The sequence below is a fragment of the Nipponia nippon genome, unplaced genomic scaffold (genome assembly GCF_047370975.1).
Source record: "Nipponia nippon isolate SJK-2023a ecotype South Korea unplaced genomic scaffold, ASM4737097v1 scaffold_5, whole genome shotgun sequence".
Lineage (NCBI taxonomy): Eukaryota > Metazoa > Chordata > Aves > Pelecaniformes > Threskiornithidae > Nipponia > Nipponia nippon.
This window is the reverse complement of record NW_028262369.1, coordinates 7703982-7721826: the sequence shown is the minus strand read 5'-3', so window position 1 is coordinate 7721826 and position 17845 is coordinate 7703982. Positions and strand designations below refer to the sequence as shown.

The 17845-nt window shown below is 56.7% G+C and overlaps 2 protein-coding genes across 9 annotated transcripts in view; one reads left to right on the top strand and one right to left on the bottom strand.

The window, feature by feature from the left end:
- Positions 1–213: 213 nt before the first annotated feature.
- On the top strand, positions 214–3700 carry PDIA2 (protein disulfide isomerase family A member 2). 3 transcript variants are annotated; one of them, XM_087733009.1, is made up of 11 exons: positions 214–439; positions 980–1186; positions 1476–1609; positions 1683–1820; positions 1901–2017; positions 2096–2221; positions 2302–2496; positions 2837–2957; positions 3118–3299; positions 3391–3474; positions 3620–3700. In XM_087733009.1, exons 1-11 carry the CDS (start codon positions 214–216, stop codon positions 3698–3700), a joined length of 1611 nt encoding a protein of 536 aa, XP_087589135.1. The 3 variants fall into 3 exon arrangements, with proteins under 3 accessions (XP_087589135.1, XP_009475594.2, XP_087589134.1); XM_009477319.2 differs by having other exon boundaries at positions 3391–3477; XM_087733008.1 differs by having other exon boundaries at positions 1886–2017; positions 3391–3477.
- A 788-nt stretch (positions 3701–4488) lies between these two features.
- Positions 4489–17845, bottom strand: part of AXIN1 (axin 1) — an 82416-nt gene continuing 69059 nt past the window's right edge. For 3 of the 6 annotated variants that reach the window (XM_087732160.1, XM_087732159.1, XM_087732161.1), the window contains 5 exons: positions 16562–17115; positions 13955–14131; positions 12494–12739; positions 7240–7410; positions 4489–6398 (listed from right to left, as the gene is read on the bottom strand). In XM_087732160.1, coding sequence (XP_087588286.1) covers positions 6272–6398; positions 7240–7410; positions 12494–12739; positions 13955–14131; positions 16562–17115 — 1275 coding nt within the window. In that variant the 3' untranslated portion in view covers positions 4489–6271. The remainder of the gene's footprint in view (positions 6399–7239; positions 7411–12493; positions 12740–13954; positions 14132–16561; positions 17116–17845) is intronic. The other 3 variants (XR_015698828.1, XM_009477247.2, XM_087732163.1) reach the window with 3 other exon arrangements.

Here is a 17845-nt window from a genome sequence, read left to right as displayed (position 1 = left end):
TCTGTCCCTGTCCCCATCCCGCTGGCAGGGCCGGGTCCCGCTGCAGGGACAGGCGGCTGGAAAACAGCCACCTGGTCCCGCTGCCTTATCGGCAGTGCCGAGCAGCCAGTAGCGGAGGGCCACGAGCTCCAGGGGACTGGCACCACCCGCCCCGGGGGCCCTTATCTGGGTCCTTTCCCCCTGGGTGCTGGCTTTGGCGACAGCGGTGGCACCATGAAGGGCTGCGGGGCCCAGCTGGTTTGGCTGCTGGTGCTGTCGCTGGCCTGGCTGGGCCTGGCATCGGGGAGCGAGGAGGAGGATGGGGAGGTGGTGGCAGAGGAGGAGGAGGAGGATGACCTGCCGTCGGATGAGCTCAAGGAGGAGGATGGTGTCCTGGTGCTCCACGAGCACAACTTTGCCCGTGCCCTGAGTGAGCACCGGCTGCTGCTGGTGGAGTTCTGTAAGTGTCCCCCGGATGCAGGCAGGAGTGCAGGCAGGGGTAAGGGCAGGGGTATATGTGGGGATGGGTGTGGGCAGGGGGATGGGGCACGGAATATTGGCAGAGGTACGGGCCAGGGGCATGGGTGTAGGTGTGGGCAGAAGCAGATATGTGGGCAGGGGCGCAGGCAGAGACACGGGTGCAGGATGGGCCACAGGGGGTTGGTGGGAATGGGGCAGGGGCATGGGTGCAGGCAGGGGTAAGGCTGTGGCTCAGAGGGGCAGGGGCGCAGGGCATGGCACATGACAGGGCAGGGACATGGGGAAGGGACACAGGCAGAGGCATGGGGTGGGGGACGTGTAGCAGGGGCATGGGACATGGCAGGGGACATCGGGCTGGGACACATAGTGGGTGTGGGGGACATGGACCATGGCACAGGGGACACCGGAGCCCAGCAAGCTCATGCAGCCATTTTGTGCCCTGGCCACCCATCAAGCCCACCCGAAGGACCAGGGACACACCAAAGCTGTCCCCACCATCGACGCTGTCTCCTGCCCACAGATGCGCCATGGTGCGGGCATTGCCAGCGGTTGGCCCCAGCCTTCGCCCAGGCGGCCGCCGCGCTGAGGAATGAGTCCAGCCCGGCGTGGCTGGGCAAGGTGGACGCCACGGCGCAGGTGGCCCTGGCCAGTGAGTTCGGCATCACCTCCTACCCCATGCTCAAGCTCTTCCGTGATGGCAACCGCACCCACCCTGTTGCCTACACCGGTAGGGCTGCAGCGCTACGCGATGGCCATGGCACCCATCATGGGGGACGCTGTGATGGGTGCTGGGGTGGGCTGGGGAGCAAGGATGCGTGGCAGGGGGTGATGGTGAGAGGGGTGGCACTGTGCTGATGAGGTTTGCAGGGTGGTGATGGTGGGCAGGTGACAGTGTGGTAATGGTGCATGGGGTGATGGCAGGCAGTGCTGCAGTGGTGATGGCAGGTGAGTGGGCTGGTGGCATGGTGGGGTGGCCGCCTGGTGGGGGTGGCCAGGGTGACGGCTCCGTGTGCCAGGCCGCATGGACGCTGAAGGCATCGTGCGCTGGATGCAGCGTCGGTCCGGCCCCAGCACCACGCTGCTGCAGGACACCGACACCGCTGCCGCCTTTGTCAGCTCCCAGGACTTGGTGGTCGTCGGCTTCTTCAAGGTGGGCTGGGGCAGGCAGGGGCCAGAGCTGGGCTGTGGCCACGGCTGTGGCCACTCATGGGGTGGCCCCACAGGACCTGGAGAGTGAGGCGGCCCAGGCGTTTTACGATGTGGCCAGCGAGGTGGTGGACATGCCTTTTGGCGTGGCCGAGGCGGCTGAGCTCTTCCAGGCGTACGGGCTGTCAGCTGACACCATCTGCCTCTTCAAGAAGGTGAGGGGGTGGTGGTGGGGGTGGCGGGGCCATCCTAGTTCCCCCCCGCTCCCAGCCCTCACCAGCCCCTGCCCCAGCAGTTTGATGAGGGACGGACAGACTTCCCCGTGGACCCAGTGCGGGGGCTGGATGCGGCTGAGCTCACCCAGCTGCTCCGCGTCCACAGCCTGGAGCTGGTGATGGAGTTCACCAACGAGGTACGGCCCAGCCACAGCCCTGTCCCCATCCCTGCGAGGGCCATGGTCCCTGGCCCTTACCCTCCTCCTGCTCCCCAGACCTCCAATCAGATCTTCAGTGCCAGGATCCCCCACCACATGCTGCTCTTCCTCAACAAGTCGTCATCGGCACAGCTGACGCTGCGAGATGGCTTCCGTGCGGCTGCCGGCGCCTTCCGGGGCAAGGTGAGGTGGTCCCATGGCAGGGACATGGCGGGGGTAGCCGTGGGGCACCCTGGCATCAGTGCTGCATGTCCCCAACCCAGGTGCTCTTCGTGGTGGTGGACGTGACCGGGTATGGTGCCGATGTCCTGCCCTTCTTTGGCCTGACGCCCGCCGATGCCCCCACCCTGCGCCTAGTCAAGATGGAGAACAACCGCAAGTACCGGATGGACCAGGACACCTTCTCGGACACAGCCATACGCACCTTCATCCAGGCAGTGCTGGACGGCAAGGTGAAGGTGAGGGATGCAGCACCGTGCTAGTCAGCACCAAGTATGTTTCCCTGTGGTGAGCGGTGGGCTGTTAACTCTGAAGCCTAATGATGGCAGTTGTGCCACCTGCTCACTGATGCTTGTGCTGCCAGACCTGAGGATTTGGGGGGGGTTGTTACGGGAAAGGAGGCAGGAGACTGTTGATGTGGAGACACACAGAACTGGGATGGTGGAAGAGGTGGTCCAAAAGGCAGCACAGGAGCACCCCCAGCTGCAGGCTGGGGGCCCCCATCCCTGTCCGGCACTGTGCCCCATGGGGCCCTGGCACCGCTCACCCCGGGCTGAGCCGTGCTGCCTGTCCCCACAGCCCCACCTGCTGAGCGCAGAGCCCCCTGAGGACTGGGACACGCAGCCTGTTAAAGTGCTGGTGGGGAAGACCTTCGAGCAAGTGGCATTCGACGAGACCAAGAACGTCTTTGTCAAGTTCTGTAAGTGCCGGGGCCTCCCACGGCCCTCCCCGAGCTCTGCACAGGGCTCAGCCCCCCGCTGTGACAGCCCCCAGCCCCGTCCCCAACCCCTCGCCTGGGGGATGCTGCACCCTGGCCCCAGTCCCTTGGCTTGTACCCTGGCACCGCGCCTGTCCCGCAGACGCACCGTGGTGCTCCCACTGCCAGGCGATGGCAGCTGCCTGGGAGGAGCTGGGCGAGCGCTACAAGGACCATGAGGACATCGTCATCGCTGAGTTGGATGCCACGGCCAACGAGCTGGAGAACATCACTATCAATGGCTTCCCCACCCTGCACTACTTCCCCGCAGGGCCGGGCAGGAAGGTAGGTGGGGGCACCCACGAGGCCACCCCGGCTCTGCCAGCACCCGGGGGACAGGGTCACTCCTCATCTCCTTTCCATCCCACGGCTCCAGATGGTTGAGTACAAGAGTGCGCGAGATGTGGAGACCTTCTCCAAGTTCCTGGAAAACGGGGGGATGCTGCCCGAGGAGCCGCCTGCGGTGAGTGAGGGCCCCCCACCCCAGGGACCCCCACCCACCCCAGGGCAGCTCCCAGCCTTCGCTGGGCAGGGGGACGGATCCTGTGGGATGGGGACAGGCAGGGGGTGTGTGTCCATCCGTGCCTCACTGCTGCCTTCTCCAGGTGCCCAAGACCCCTGAGAACAGCACGGGTAGGGAGGAGCCGAGTCCGCTCGGGACGGCCGAAACCCGGGATGAGCTGTGAGCCCTGTCCCGCTTGGGCTTGTGCTATAAATGACGTGGAAATGATGCAGGCTCTGCTCTGTGTCTGCGGCTCCCCAGCGTGTCTCAGGAGCACCTGCGTGTCTTGGGGACACAGCAGGGCCAGGGGGGTGCTGCAAGGGGCCCTCTGCCTCCCCAGGGGTGCTGAGCCGGCATGGCCCCGGGCATGCCGTGGTGCAAATCCTGGCAGCCCTGCGATGACAAGGGGTGGCCAAGGCTGCGGAGGACATGGCCCTGGGGCAAGCAAGCCTGGCACTCTCCATGCTGGCCCTCGTACTGGGCTGCAGGGGTGCAGGTGACATGGAACCAGCCGAGGTCTCTCCTTCGTGGCTCCCAGGCAGCCCTCCCGCCCTAGGCCTGGGCTCTACAATCACATACCACCCCCAGGGGAGCCCCAGGAGCTGCTGTCACATCTGGGGAAGGCAAGAAGAGCCCAAGGCAGGGCTCCACACGCTCCTCAGCCCTGGCTCGCAGCCTCTGGAACCCCCCAGCATCCCAGTCCCTGGCACTGTCCCCTCTCCCCTGGGGCTGCTGCTCCCAGACCCTGGGGGATTCCCCCGGGAGCAACTCCTTCGTCCCCCAGGGCCAGGACCTGCCCGGCCACCCCCCGAGGGAGCCCACGGCTGCCCCAGCCCCGCCACATGCCCAAGCCTGCGGGCCAGAGCAGGACCCTTCGCCTGACCCATCCCATCCTCCGGCCACCCCAGCCGGCTGCCGGGGGCCCAGGTGCCTGCTCTGCGGGGAAGGAAGAAACCAGCAGACGATGGGACATGGAGTTTTATTTAGTTTTATCCAAGTACCTTTGAAAAGATCATTGTACAAGTCAGCACATGAGAATGCAGAGGAGACATGGCCAGGGTTGCGCGTCCGCTTTACATATTTACAGGGGACCCCCTGAGAAAAAAAGGGGGAGTCGTCAATCCCAGGCATGTTAACAACCTCATCAGACACACCACCATCAGAACTTAAAAAAACAGGGAGGAAAAATGCTCGTAACGCTGTTCCCAGGCTGAAAACGATTGCAGGTTTTGCTGGACTTCACATAGTGTGTAGGCAAGTCACAGAACCGTGTTTTAAAGGCACTCGGTGACATATACAACAGGCTGAGTCGCATCCCGGCGCAGTGCACAGGGCCCCTGGCAGCTCCAACGTGCCACCGCGGCCAAGAGCAGCACCAGGCAGGGCGAGCGCCGACATGGAAGCCCCCCGGCTTCAGGGGCCACCCCGGTTTCTGTGGGTGGGTGACGGCTGGTCTCCGAAGGAGCTGGCGCAGAGCTGCACTGCCAGAGCAGGGCAGGGCCCGGGCTGCGGGATGGGCAGGGCCGATGGCAGGGTGGTGGGAGCACCGGCACAGCCCACAGCCCTCAGCTTTCTTGTGTCCGAGTAAGCCCAGGAGGCTTCCCAGGGTGCCGGCTGCCCCGCTGGGTGACCTGGCCCTACACGAGCCCCACAAACTGGCATCAATAACCCCCCTTGCTCTCGGCAGTGGGCTGCAGTGCGCTCATGCTGCATCCCCTGAGACACAGAAGCTGACAAAACATGCAGGACTCATAAAAAGACATTTTTTGTCCTCAGCTTTAGTGCCTAGTCAGTTCCCTCCCCTGTTATGTTTCTTCTAAAAAGAGTCCTCTGACCACAGCTGGAGCTCGGCACCAGGGGCCTGGGCACACCTGCACCGGGCACAGGGGCACCAGCCCTCTGCACAACTGCAGCACCCTCCTGGGAAGCCAACCCTTCTCCAGGGGCACACAGAACAGGGGACGAGCGCGCAGGCTGTGGGATGCCAGCACCCAGCCTGCTGCCCCAGCTCCGAGCCGGTCCTTGCACTGCAGGAAGCCCTCAGCCCCGAGAGCTGGCACCAACCCTTCTGTCCCTCGGGGATTTACTCGGTCGCAAGAAAGCTCAGGAGGAAAAAAAACATCCTACCATGTCCAGCAGCTGAGACTGCCAGGGAGGTGAGCGAGCGACTCGTTCCAAATGGCTCAATAATCTTCGGAGGTGAGCTGGGACCACAGCTCCTCTGGAGCGGGACCGCCCCTTCCACGCCGGCGGGGGAGAGCAGCTCTGCCCCGGCAGCGCTCCGAAGCCATCCATGCCGGGGGGCCGGGGCAGGGTGCTGTGAAAGCGAGGAGCAGACGGAGTCTGGCGGATGGCTGTACACTTTGGGCAAGTTCTGCAGTACCTGTATGTTTTACATTTACATAAGAGCACTGTGACATTGGAAATATTTTCCTTTTATTACAATATATCAAAAATATGCAGCTTTAGTAAACAAGGTCATATTACACTTTCTAATGCACTGTACAATGCTACATTACACTTATATTCGGTATGGAGAGGGAGCCCAGGCTCCCACTGGCAGGTTCGTGGGGTGAAACGGCATCCACCGGCAACCTGGAGCTTGCCCAGGTCCGTGCCGGAGCAGGCTGCTGCCCTCTGCCCTGGGCTCGCCCGGCGCCAGTGGCAGTAGCACCACCAGCGTTCGCCCCAGGCCCTCTCCTCCGGTCCCAGAGTCTTTCACAGTCCTGTCCTCACACCTCGGCAGCCCTGGAGCTTAGTCGATCTTTTCCACCTTCCCAATGATCTTCTCTTCGAAGATGGGCAGGATGGTGTCATCCTCCCGCACCTCCTCGAAGACCACACCACAGTCGAACTCGTCACTCACTTTCTTAAAGTAATACCTGAAAAACCAGAAACATGGGGGCAGAGAGGAAAAAAAGCAGGTGAATGGTCAATGAGGGCACCACGGTCTCCAAACCTGGGTACAGCCCTTCCATGGCCCTCAGCTCAGGGTGCATGGGGAGCAGCTCCCCCAGACGTGGAGGCAACTGGGGCCACACTTCTGCCCCTGGCCTCACCCAGTGAGCAAAAAAGAGTGGTCAGGACCCATGCTGGCACGTTCAGGAGCTCCAGCCCTGAATCCAAGCCCATTCACAGATCTCTCAAAAGCAGTGGCTGGAGGCACCCATGTTGGTGGAGCACCTCTAGGCAGGCTTTCACATGGCAGCTCCTACTTGGAAGGGGGAACTTGGAAAAGCTACATGCCCCACGCCTGGCTGCTTTGGGACTCCGTCAGGACCCAGCCTCCCTGTCCTCACTGGAGTCAACTTTGGGAGGAGCTGAAATGGCTCTGGAAATTGGAGGGTTTCCCACAGCATCACTGAGCACTGGCTGATGCTGGTCCTCACCAGCCCAGCACCCCGCAGGGCCCTGCAGGGCAGCACAGCAGCTTCTGTTGAAGGTGCAAACTGCAATGTAGGACATTTCTGCTACAAAACCCAATCTCCCTCATCCCTGTAACCTGCCTCTTCAACAGCCAAGGTCCCTTGGCCGTGCTGCCACATCCCCACCACATCCTACCTGCAGGAGCCCTCCTGGAAGGCTCCAGGAGCCCCCCTGACCTACCTCCACCACGCTCCTTCACCTTGGAGGGGGCAACACCACTGTGTCCTGGCAGCGGCATCTGCCAGGGGTCACTGACAGCCTGCTGGCACCATACCGTACACGGGGAGTAGCCCTTACCTGTAGTTCCCTTTCTTGGTCAGCAGCTCCTTGAACTGTCCCAGCGTCACCACGCGCCCTTTGACGAGGGTGCGGTAAGGGATCGGTTCTCCGCAGAAGTAGTAAGCGACCACGATGTTCTCGCATGGCTGGGACGCGCCACTGCCTGGTCTCTTCTGGGGCTTCAACCTGCTGTGCAAAAATACAAGCGACCTGCTGAGTATCAGCCCACCTGCCAGTGTGGGCAGGCCCAACAGCCCGTATCTACAGAGCCGGGATGGAGACGCTGAATTAACACCCAGGGCCCTCAGGAGCATCCTTTGCTCCAACCACCAGCTCTCTTGGCACACAGCCGCACGCCGAGGCCGGTGAAGGAGTAAACAGCACTTGGAAAGGCTGGACGGGGCCAGACAGTAGCTACAAGGAGGGTGCAGGTTCTAGCTCAGCCCCTTCGTGCTGAAGAAACCCATCCCCGGGCTTTGAGAGGGGATGGCGCTTCCCGCAGCACTGCTGGCTCGGGAAGTCATTGGTAAGCTCCAGGCAAGGCAGAGCACCCCAAGTCCGTGGCAGCAGCCCCAGGTCACCATCAGCACGCTCCTGGTACACACTGAGCACGCAGGGCTGGATGCGTGCTTGGCGACGATAACGCAAACACTGCTCAGACCACTCTGTATTACTGCTGTTGTGGCCAAAATAGCTCAGCACAGCTTTCTGCTGACCTACATCTGCAGAGCTGCGCAGACAGGACCGCTCCTGCTCCCCACGGCTCCCCTGGGCACCTCTCTCAGCACAGATAGAGGTTGGAGGGGATGGAGCTCCCAGTGGGACACGGCCCAGAGGCTTCACTGCCCATCCTGTCTGCGCAGGGTGGCAAGGTAGCCGCCATCCCCAAAACCTCAGTGACTTTAAATCACCCGTGTTTTTCTGACTCTCAGGATGTTTGTCTGGTCTCTGCTTCCAGCCCACACACCGGGGTTCTGCTACGTGGTGCCATCACTAGACCGAAAACGTCAGCCCAGCCCTAACTCCATTTTCAGAGGTAGACAAAAGTAGCAATAACAAAAATCAGGGTACTTTGCCCTTCTGTAGAGCCTTTCATCTGGGGTGCCGTAAATGCTGCACAAACATTGCAGCAGCCTACACAAATTGGTAACTTGGCATGTGTGGTCTAAGCCAGAGGCAGTCTTCTCTTTCAAAGTCACATAGAACAAATTTGGCAGCTTTAAAAAATTATTTAAAAAGCACGCTGGATAAAAAAGATGATTTTGTATTTACATGACTGGAAAGTTGCTATAAAAAACAGAATTTGCCAAGCACATGAGGTAATCGCAGTTTTGGAAATGACTCTGACCCTAACCTTTAAACATTGGCTCGCGTGCAGAGCACCTTTTTAATGGCATGCCCACATAAACATCGGCATTGCAAACCGAGACCAGACACAATCTTTTCACCTCTTTCTAAAGGCATGAAAGGTCTAAAGTTCAACTGAACAACCCTCCTGGTGCCTGCTCTGCCTGGGAGACCTTTGGAGAAGATGCAGCATCCTGAGAGGGAAGGGTCCACTCCTGGTGCCAGCAGAGCTCTCGGAGCCTCTCCCATTGCCATATCAAAGCACAGGATGCCCTTTAGCTAGAAAAACATTAAGGAATTGAATCATCCTTGGAAAAAAAAAAAGAGGTATTTAAAGGAAAAATGGGTCATAAATTCAGGCAAATTCTATGAACCCTGTGAGCCAGAAGTTAATTGAATGGGTTTGGAAAACCTCAGAGTCCCTAAGCTTCTCTTAATCCTGCTAGAAACAAGTTGTGACTAAGAGAGCTGCTGCATGCCCGGGGACCTGGCACCTGGGGACACAGCTACGTGTCCTGCACAGGCAGCGACGCCGGTTCCCCCAGGGCTGCCGTTCTCCTTCGCTGGGGGAGATGGAGAGGACCCCCCCACCGAGCTCTGCCACGGTAGAAGCAAGAGGGGGACCATGCCAGTGGCTTGGAGCCTTTCTCCTCCTGCCATGTAATTCATCCCTGAAAGGCTGTTTCTGAATGTGCTCAGCCCAGCTCCAGCGCTCACCTCTTTCCAGAGCAGAGATGTGCCCGAAAGTCATGCCTGAAACGATGCCCGAAAGCAGAAACTCTGCACTGCTTCACAGAGCTAGAGTTAAAAACAACCCCCATGGTTTTGGATCCCCTGCTTTTGCCATAAATCAAAGCAGAGGTGGATGGCTGCGGTGCCTCCGAGCTCCGGGGGCTGAACAAGGCTGGGCAGCCAGCCGGGAGCAGGATACACACGCATCCTGAAATGCAGCCATCAATCTCTAGCAGGCTGAAGGAGGGCTGATGAATAAAGAATCACTGAAAATGTAATTTTCCAAGAGTTTCTCTCAGGAGAGCAAGACAATACAACTGTCTCCGCTTTCGTCATTGCCAAGAGATCTCCCGAGACCACGGCTTACCCAAACAGGCCACCAGACCATGTCTGAGCTCTGTCTCATTAAAGCTTCCACCTGCACCCATCTCCTGGGTGGCAGTGTGACCCAGACACACAGCCAGGTACCACCACCCCACCTCTTCTGGGATCAGCTCCCTTTGCTGCATGTGTCACATACACAAAATGTTATCTGGCAAGGGAACAGCAGCACTCATCTGACCTATTGCATCTGCACTTCACTACCCACCGTGATTTTTCAGCTGTATAACCCAGTGCTAGGGAAACTAAGTCTGGGTCAGAGCACCAATCCAACCTCGCTGCGACGCAGAGGTGAAGGGCCCAGCTCACTCCAACTCAGCCCTGGGGCTGGAGAGCTTTGGAAAGCCTGAAATGCACCCAGCAGATGTTACCTTGGGAAGTGACCCAGCAGCCAGCTCTGCTCCTCTTCCAGGCTTGGCCCAACCCAATTCATTCCAAACCAAACTCATGCTAATGTTCTTGCTGCTTGCAAAAATCTTTTCTCTGAAGAGCTGGTACTAATTACTTCATCCAGCTGTGAACGTAAGTGAACTGTGACACTGAGCTACAGAAAGTGGCTCAAAACCTGGCTGTACATGGAAGAAACCTGATGGTCACTGGGACACCAATGCTGGGCACGCTGGATCTGCAGGTCATTCAGTACTGGTCACTTAATCCTGCATTGCTTGCTAGCAGCAGCCAGGTAGCTATCTCGGAGATCAATGTCCCTCCAAATACTGCAGAATAGGGAAGGAAAGGCTTTTTCTGCAACAGAAGTGTGATTTCTGGAAGAATATTTATGATTCCCAGTACAGGCACTGCAGGTGCCTCCTTTATTCCTAGCGGGGCAGTGCTGGGGTGGGAGCGGGGCTGCTGGCACCCCCAGCCAGAGCAGCGGGCAGTTAGCTGGGGAAGGCCACTGCTGGTGATGGCTGTGCCAGCGGGGAGCGGCTGGTGAGCCAGGTAACCGTGCTGGCAAGGTCACCTTGGCTGTGCAAAGCTGGCACGGTGCACTCTCATCCCGTGGCCAGCTCACGCCTGCGCCTCAAGGACACCTCCAGGCTCACCTCCACCTCCCCTGCCCTGTGGCTTCCCCAAGGCTGCCAACGAACCTGGACACATGCTCCAATTTCCCAGAGCTCTCCAGAGCTCCCGACTGAAATAAATGGTGTTTTCACATTAAATCCCCTCTCTGTTTCTCCTTAGCTCCCCAACCAGCTTTGGGCAGCCTCTCTCAGAAGAGGCTTGGGGTCTATTTTCAGGCAGGCTGCTGTGCTAACCACAGCAGGAGCTCCCTAAAAAGGTGTTAGCTCAAGGAGTGCTTCAGCTGGAGCACTCAATCCTGCCACAATGCAGCAGAGAGATTTCAACATCCAGAAACCCCTGGCTCCCTGGGGACTGCTGCATCCATTCTTGCTTGCTATTGGACACGGGCACATTTGCTTTTCATGAGCAGTTCCCCCCCACGGCGAACACGGCTCCCTGGTTTTCCATGCATGGGGCAGGTCGGGGGGATCCCTGCATCACCAGGAGAAGAGCTGGACCTCGCGAGGAGGCAGCGTAAGCAGAGCAGCTCAGCATTGGGACTGCTCAGCCTGTCTTCCCACTGGTCTGCATGGCATTTACCACAATTCCATGGGGTTCCTACAAAAGCTATGCTTACAATACATGCCGAATTATTATTAGAGTATTAATTGTATATACATATAGCCCAGGCTGGTGTTTCCAAAGTCTGCATCTGCATCTAGACATTTCTGGGGAAGGTGCATGAATTTAGTACACCTATAAACGTACGACTCTACTAATAAACCCCATTCAATTACACCAACTGAAAAGTAGATCAAATAAACTTGGCTTAACCTGATTTGGGAGAGCCCTCTAATTACCTGGCTTTCAATCAATGCTCTGACATAAATATGCAGAAGTCTGCTACATGGTCACTGCAAGCAAAAATAATTGGAGCTCGACAATTAAAAGAGCTTCTTTCTTAAACTACACTCTTGTTTTTAAGAGTCAGATGCCAAAGTTTCAAGTTTTCAGAAGACAGCTATAAAGCACTGGAGTGACTACATGCAGTTCCCATTGTGAAAGGTTTTTAATGGACAAAGTGCTTTTAGCTGTTAACAGTAATTATCTAGCACTTCCAAAACATTTTTCATCTGTGCCTTGCAAATAATCTTCCCTGAAAGATAACAGAGGAGCAGGAGAATTAGCTCTGCGACAGGCATTAAGCTGAGTCACGAAAAGATGCAGTGACTTGGATAGGGCCGTGCAGTGAGTCAGTGCTGCTGCAGCGGGACTACAGTGCAGCGCTCCCATCCAGATGCCATGAGCAGCCTTTGCCAGAAAACTGGGGGAGATGTACATAAAGAACAAATACACATTCTTCTTCTGCACTTAATTGTGCTGCATCCTGCTGAATTCTGCTTCTGCACCAACCTTTGAAATCATCGTGCAAGTGTGAACAAGCAGAGAGTCAGCAAGCACTGGGGGAGAGAGCTCTCCCGTATCATGCCCCTTCTAGACATGCTATCCCTGCCCAGCTCCTCCGCAAACTCCCAGCAGCCTCTTCCCCACCCTTCCAGGAGCATTTTCAGCCTCTCCATCCACGAACTAACTACAAGCTGAGGCCCTCAAGGTGGGTTTTGGCATTTGCACCACCATGTCAGAGAGAGTGGGGCAAATTTCTCTGACCTCTCTGCGTGTGCCTCCACCCAGTTGGTGCTGGGAGCTGGATACCCGAGCAGAGAGCAGTGGACATCTCCCTCAGCTGACCACCTTCAAAGCAGTCCCCTCCTTCCCTCCCATGCACAACCAGACCCTATCACCGTACCTTTGTTTAAGGGGGAGTTTTCCAGCCCTTTTTTCCTCCTCTTCCAACCTCCTGCGAGCTTCTTCCAGCTGGGTGAGAGGGTTGGGGGCTGGATTGGGCGGCATGGTAGGATCTTGGATGAAGGGGTGAGAAGGCTGGACAGCATTCCGGAGCTGGGCACTGACCCACGGATGCACTGCAACAGGTCGCTCGATGGAGAGGGGTCGGACCATATCATGGGACAGCTGCTTCTTAGCACCTGAAGAGCTACATACAAACACAAAGGTTTTACACAGACTGCCGAGCCGCTTTGGACAGGCACACAGTCACTGCTAGAAGGACCTACTGCTTCTGCAGCTGGACACGGGCACCACTGGGAAGCTCCTTACAGCATGGCTTCCAAGGGACAGGGGAGCACCATCCATGCCTAGAGAAGATTTCAGGACAGCAAGTCCTGAGACACCAGGGTGAGCAAGCCAACCCTGACACAAAGCCTACAGATCTGTTTAAGGGCTCTCATCAAGTCCACAATACCCAAAAATAAAACCAGCAAAAGGCAGCTCCACCATTTGTGACGTTCTCCCAGAAGATGCCCTCCAATATGCTGCCAACATTCCCAGGCTGGGAGAACCGCTGGTCGACATCTCCAGGGAAGGGGATGTTGCAGGAATGTGCTCATCCTTCCCCAGCTCCAGCAGCAGAACCTGCTGCCTGACTTCACGGTGGCCTTGCACTGACCATAGCTCTGGCGCTGGGCCCCAGCTGCCTGCCGTGCAACCCACCCTGGCCTCTACCGTCAAGCAAGACAAGAAAGCACCAGCAGTTTCACCACTCAGCCATCAGAGCAGCTGCATCAGAGGGGACGAGACCCCAGATCCCTCTTGTCAAGAGCTGGCAAGCACTGTTTTTTGCCAGAGACTGACCACACTGTGATTAAGGATCCGAGCCTGCAGGAGATCTGCTTGACTCCCGAGAGGTTCCTGAGCCAGTCATGTCCTTGGCTCCACTCTAGGCAGGCGCGGCCATCCCAGAGGATGCTCCCAGCAAGCTGAAATGCTGGGCAACCCTGAGCCATGCTAAACTGCTTATTCAGGACCAATGGCGCCAGTGCAGCAGGTCCAACGTTTCTACCAGTGCCTTGCAGGAGTAACAGGCATTTACATACAGAAAATGCTTAAAGGAAAAATACTGCCTGCTGTGTGCTGCGTTATCCACCTTGGAACCACAGCAGCAATTCGTGAGATTCCCCTGGGGCTGCAACCTCCCCGCCATGGCCTCGAGTCGTTCTTCAGAAGAAAACTGCCCTTAGAGTCCCCAAGCAATCCTCAGTCTCCAAAGGGTCTAAACTGTTGTGCCTGCTGGATTCTTGTCTTCCTGAGATCTCCAGGAACAAGGCAGACTGCCGGACAGCCTAGACACACATGCCTTGTGCAGGGGATGCAATACAACAGTGTGAAGACCCCTCGCTCTGCCAGCCCTTACCCATGGTTTGTTTTCTTATGCCTGCTGATCTCCTTCTCTCCTTCTATGATCCACTGAAGGATCTTCTGGTTTCTCTCCACGTCTTCAGGAGATCCTGGCATCTCATAGCTGGCACCATCACTTTTCCCTGAATCGGTCTTCTTAACATTTCTTTTTGAGAGCAGACTTGCTTTCCCACTGCAAGAACAAAGCTTGAGACATTAGCGCTTTGCCTAAGCCAAACCACCGCAGACCGCGGCAGAGGATGGACAGGTCTGTCTCCAGACATATTCAGCCCTGCTGGGGTCTGGTGCTGCCTGCAGTGCAGACGTGGCCCTGGCTGCCTTCCACAGCCCCCTGGCTCTACCACAGCTCAAGCCAACCGTGCCGCAGTTGACGCTAAGAGCAAGACTGGCCAGACTTAGGCACAGCAGGCTTCTCCGTCCAGCCACCTGCAGGGAAAGGGAGCTTCTCCTCTGGCCAAATGAGCCACAGCAATGTGGCAAAAAGCCCAGCAGATCTCCTGCCACATGAAGGGTTGTGTTGAACCTCTGGCTCTTTGCTCAGAGCAGGAGATTCATCCTGGTGCTGCAATCCATGGGCTGCCTCTCCACGCCAGACCACTGCTCGGAACCTGAGCCCTTCCCATCACCCCCCAGATTCACTGATACCCCAAACTGCTGATTTGCCATGCCCAGCATTCGCTTCTCACCCTGATTTGAACTGAGGCTTCACATCATGGTGGAAGATCACATCCTAGCTGGGTGGGCTGCCTTCTGCGGGCTCTCGTGCACTGGGAAGCCCAGCCACCTCAAACACCACAGCCAGATGGATACCAGGCAGTGGCTGATACTCTGGCTATGCTTACGGCTGCAGCAAAGGCTCCTACAGAAACCCCACTGCTCCTTGCCCACATCCATGCCCATGTGCCCAGCCGGGTAGCCCCATGCTCATGAGTTCACGCAGAATTCACCTGTGCTGGCCTGTCATTGCCACAGACTGTAATTTCATGGGACCCTCACCATCCTAATCACCCACCCGCTTTACTCCACAGGACCTCCCTACTTCTGCTTCTGCATGTTCACTAACACACATAGGAAAAATAACCTTAACACCACTGAGCAGTAACAGGCCCTCAGACAGCTTTGCTGATTTGGGGGAGAAAAAACCTGGAAAGGGGTTGCTGAAGATCTACAAAGGCAGGGCAGACTGACAACTTCTTCTCTGCTTCTCCCCACATGAGGACTAGTGGGTATCAAATGAAATTCTCCAGCAGCAGCTTCAGTGCAAACAAAAAAACCCCCTTTTTTCTGCAGGTTGTAATCAACCCCCAGATACAGCCGCGGAGGGCTGGGGGATAGCAGCCCCGCTGTGTTCAACAAGGAGCCAGACAAGCCACTGCAAGAGACTGCTGGTTGCCAAACAAGACCATTTGGATGCAGATTCTTGTCTTGTGAAGCTCCTAACCCGGGGACTGTCAGGAACTGGGAGTTTGTGCCAGAGGAAGGACAGCTCTGAATGTGCCCTCTTATAATTCCCTTAAATATATGCTGTAGTTGGTGCTAGAGAGAAGTCCTGTGTCTAGATGGTGCTTTGGGCTGACACAGCATGGCCATGCTCATGCTCTGTTGAAGCAACAACTCTTTTCCCATAGAAACAGGGCAGATTTAAGTGCTTCTCCCTCCCTGGAGAGCAGTTTGCTTTGGCTGCCTCTGTGCTCTGCCTCCCTCCTGCCACCCTGGCAAGCTGGTCCTGCCCACTGCAGACCCAGCCGCCTGCCTTCACTAAATATCTCACCTCTGTCACGCTGCAAAGCAACACCCCAAACCCACAGCCTTGGGGAGCCCGCACAGTTCTCCCCTGTGGCCGCTCCATCACCATCCCTTATCCCAGGCAGCCCTGAGCTCCGCTCTCACCTTTGCAGTCATCCAGTAACATGACTAGCAAAACCTGCCGCAGCGGAGAAGGAGCTTTGCCCTCTCCCCTCAGCACGGAGAGGATGGAGGAATTCAAATGGCCAAGGGAAGTTGGACAAAAGCCCGTAAGGCAGCAAAATGTCTTTTCTGGGCAGAGGGTCCCCTACCCTGGAGAACGTCCCCTTGGGACACGATGCCACGGCAGCACTGCAGTGTCCATCACTTTGTTAGGAAAAGAAAGGAGCCCTTCTGGTGAATGGGTTAGGCCTTGCAACAAGGAGAGCTTTTCTGTCCTCTCATAAACACCTTAAGAGACCGGTTTCTGTTACCCAGACCCCAAGACACTGCCCTATACTTAGCAACTCCTGATGCATGGGGAAGTAGGCCAGCATCTACGATTTCTAAGCACCTCCACTGCTTTAAGGAGCAGAAAACCTACTTTATAATCAATGCCATTAAAAATCCTGGTTAGAGGGTGTATTTCAGCACCAGATCACAGAGATGAAAAGGGGTCTATAGGGGTTATCAGCAGGCATATCTGCTTCTGAAGGGGAAGGGCAGTGGGAGGCCCTCAAACCGTGTCCCGGCATAGGCTTTCACAAGAAAATGTGGTTCAGCCACTGTTTCACCAACATGCTACAGCCCATTTATCAAAGAGCTTCCTAGAGAAGCCACGGCTCTGGGACACCCCTTGGGTGTTGCCTTGACTCACCTGTAGCCTAAAGAGTCCATGGGGACAGGGGCCATGCCCAAGTTTTCAGTGTAGTTTCGTGACTTTGTTGCATAGTTATGTGAATCTACATTCCAAGCAAAGCTGTTCTGCACTCGCTGCGTGGCCTCAGCCTCGATCTGCTCTTTTGGTTTCATCACGCTGTGGTGATGGATGTGGTGGTAGACGTGTTTATGGTGGTATAAGTTAGCTGCATCCAGTTTCATTCCTGATTTTGTCGTGTGCTTGCCATGCCCTGGAGGAATTGTTCCTAGTGTCCCTGACAGCTTTCCTAAGTGGCCGCTTTCTGGGGACCGTGGCTTAGGAGAGTGGCGGCCAGGTCCTGGAGACTGGCAGCCTGGTGTTTTCATCACACGCTGTACGTGTTCATCGAGGATGCTTTCTGGGTTTTCTTCATGGGCATCTCTCATCTGCATCCCAGCGCAGCCCATCTCAGAGTAACGAGGAGCAAAGTGATGAAAGGCTTGGGCAGAAGGCATCTTGTGGCTAATGACCAAGGGACCAGAAGAGATATCTGCATCTTCACCTTCTTCTTCCTGCAAGAAACATGAGGACAATCAGAGAATGACAGCAGAGTGGTGAAAGGGGTCCCTAGTCCCACCTCCCACTCACAGCAGCACTGCTACCAACCCTTGGGTCAGGCCCGGCTTAGTCCAGCCAGATCTTGAAAACCTTCAAGATGGGGATCCACCACCCCTCTGGAGACCTGTCACAGACTGTGCCACCCTCCTGCAGAAAATTTCCTAATGCTCAACCCAAGCCTGTGCAAGCCTTGCTGCCACCGCACGGAGCTGCTCAGGTCTCTGTACCTGCTTTTTGAGCCACCATTAGCAAGAGTCTCCATGCATTATCCAAGGAGACTGAGGCAACCTCTGACAGGCAGCCCACACATCACAACCTGGGTTTACAGATGCAGCTTTCTGACAAGTGTAACCACTCAATCGGATGTGTGAGTGGGAAGAACCTTACTAAAAAGCTCCCTAAGTGCCTTGACAGTGGTTCTGTAACAACCAGCAGCGGAAACACAACTTACCGCACCGTACCTGTGACTTCCTACAAGCCTTCGGTAAGGCACTGCTTCAAAGCCCATCAGATAAAGCTCAAAGTCACAGGATATGCGGCAAAACAGTTCTCGAGTCAGACGAGACCAGGGGGGTTTCTCACCTGAATGACTATTTCACAAGGCAAAGCCAACAGTGGGCTTGTAACAGGAGGGAGCAACTGAAGGTCGACAGCAGCATGAATGGTTTTGAAAATCAAACACTG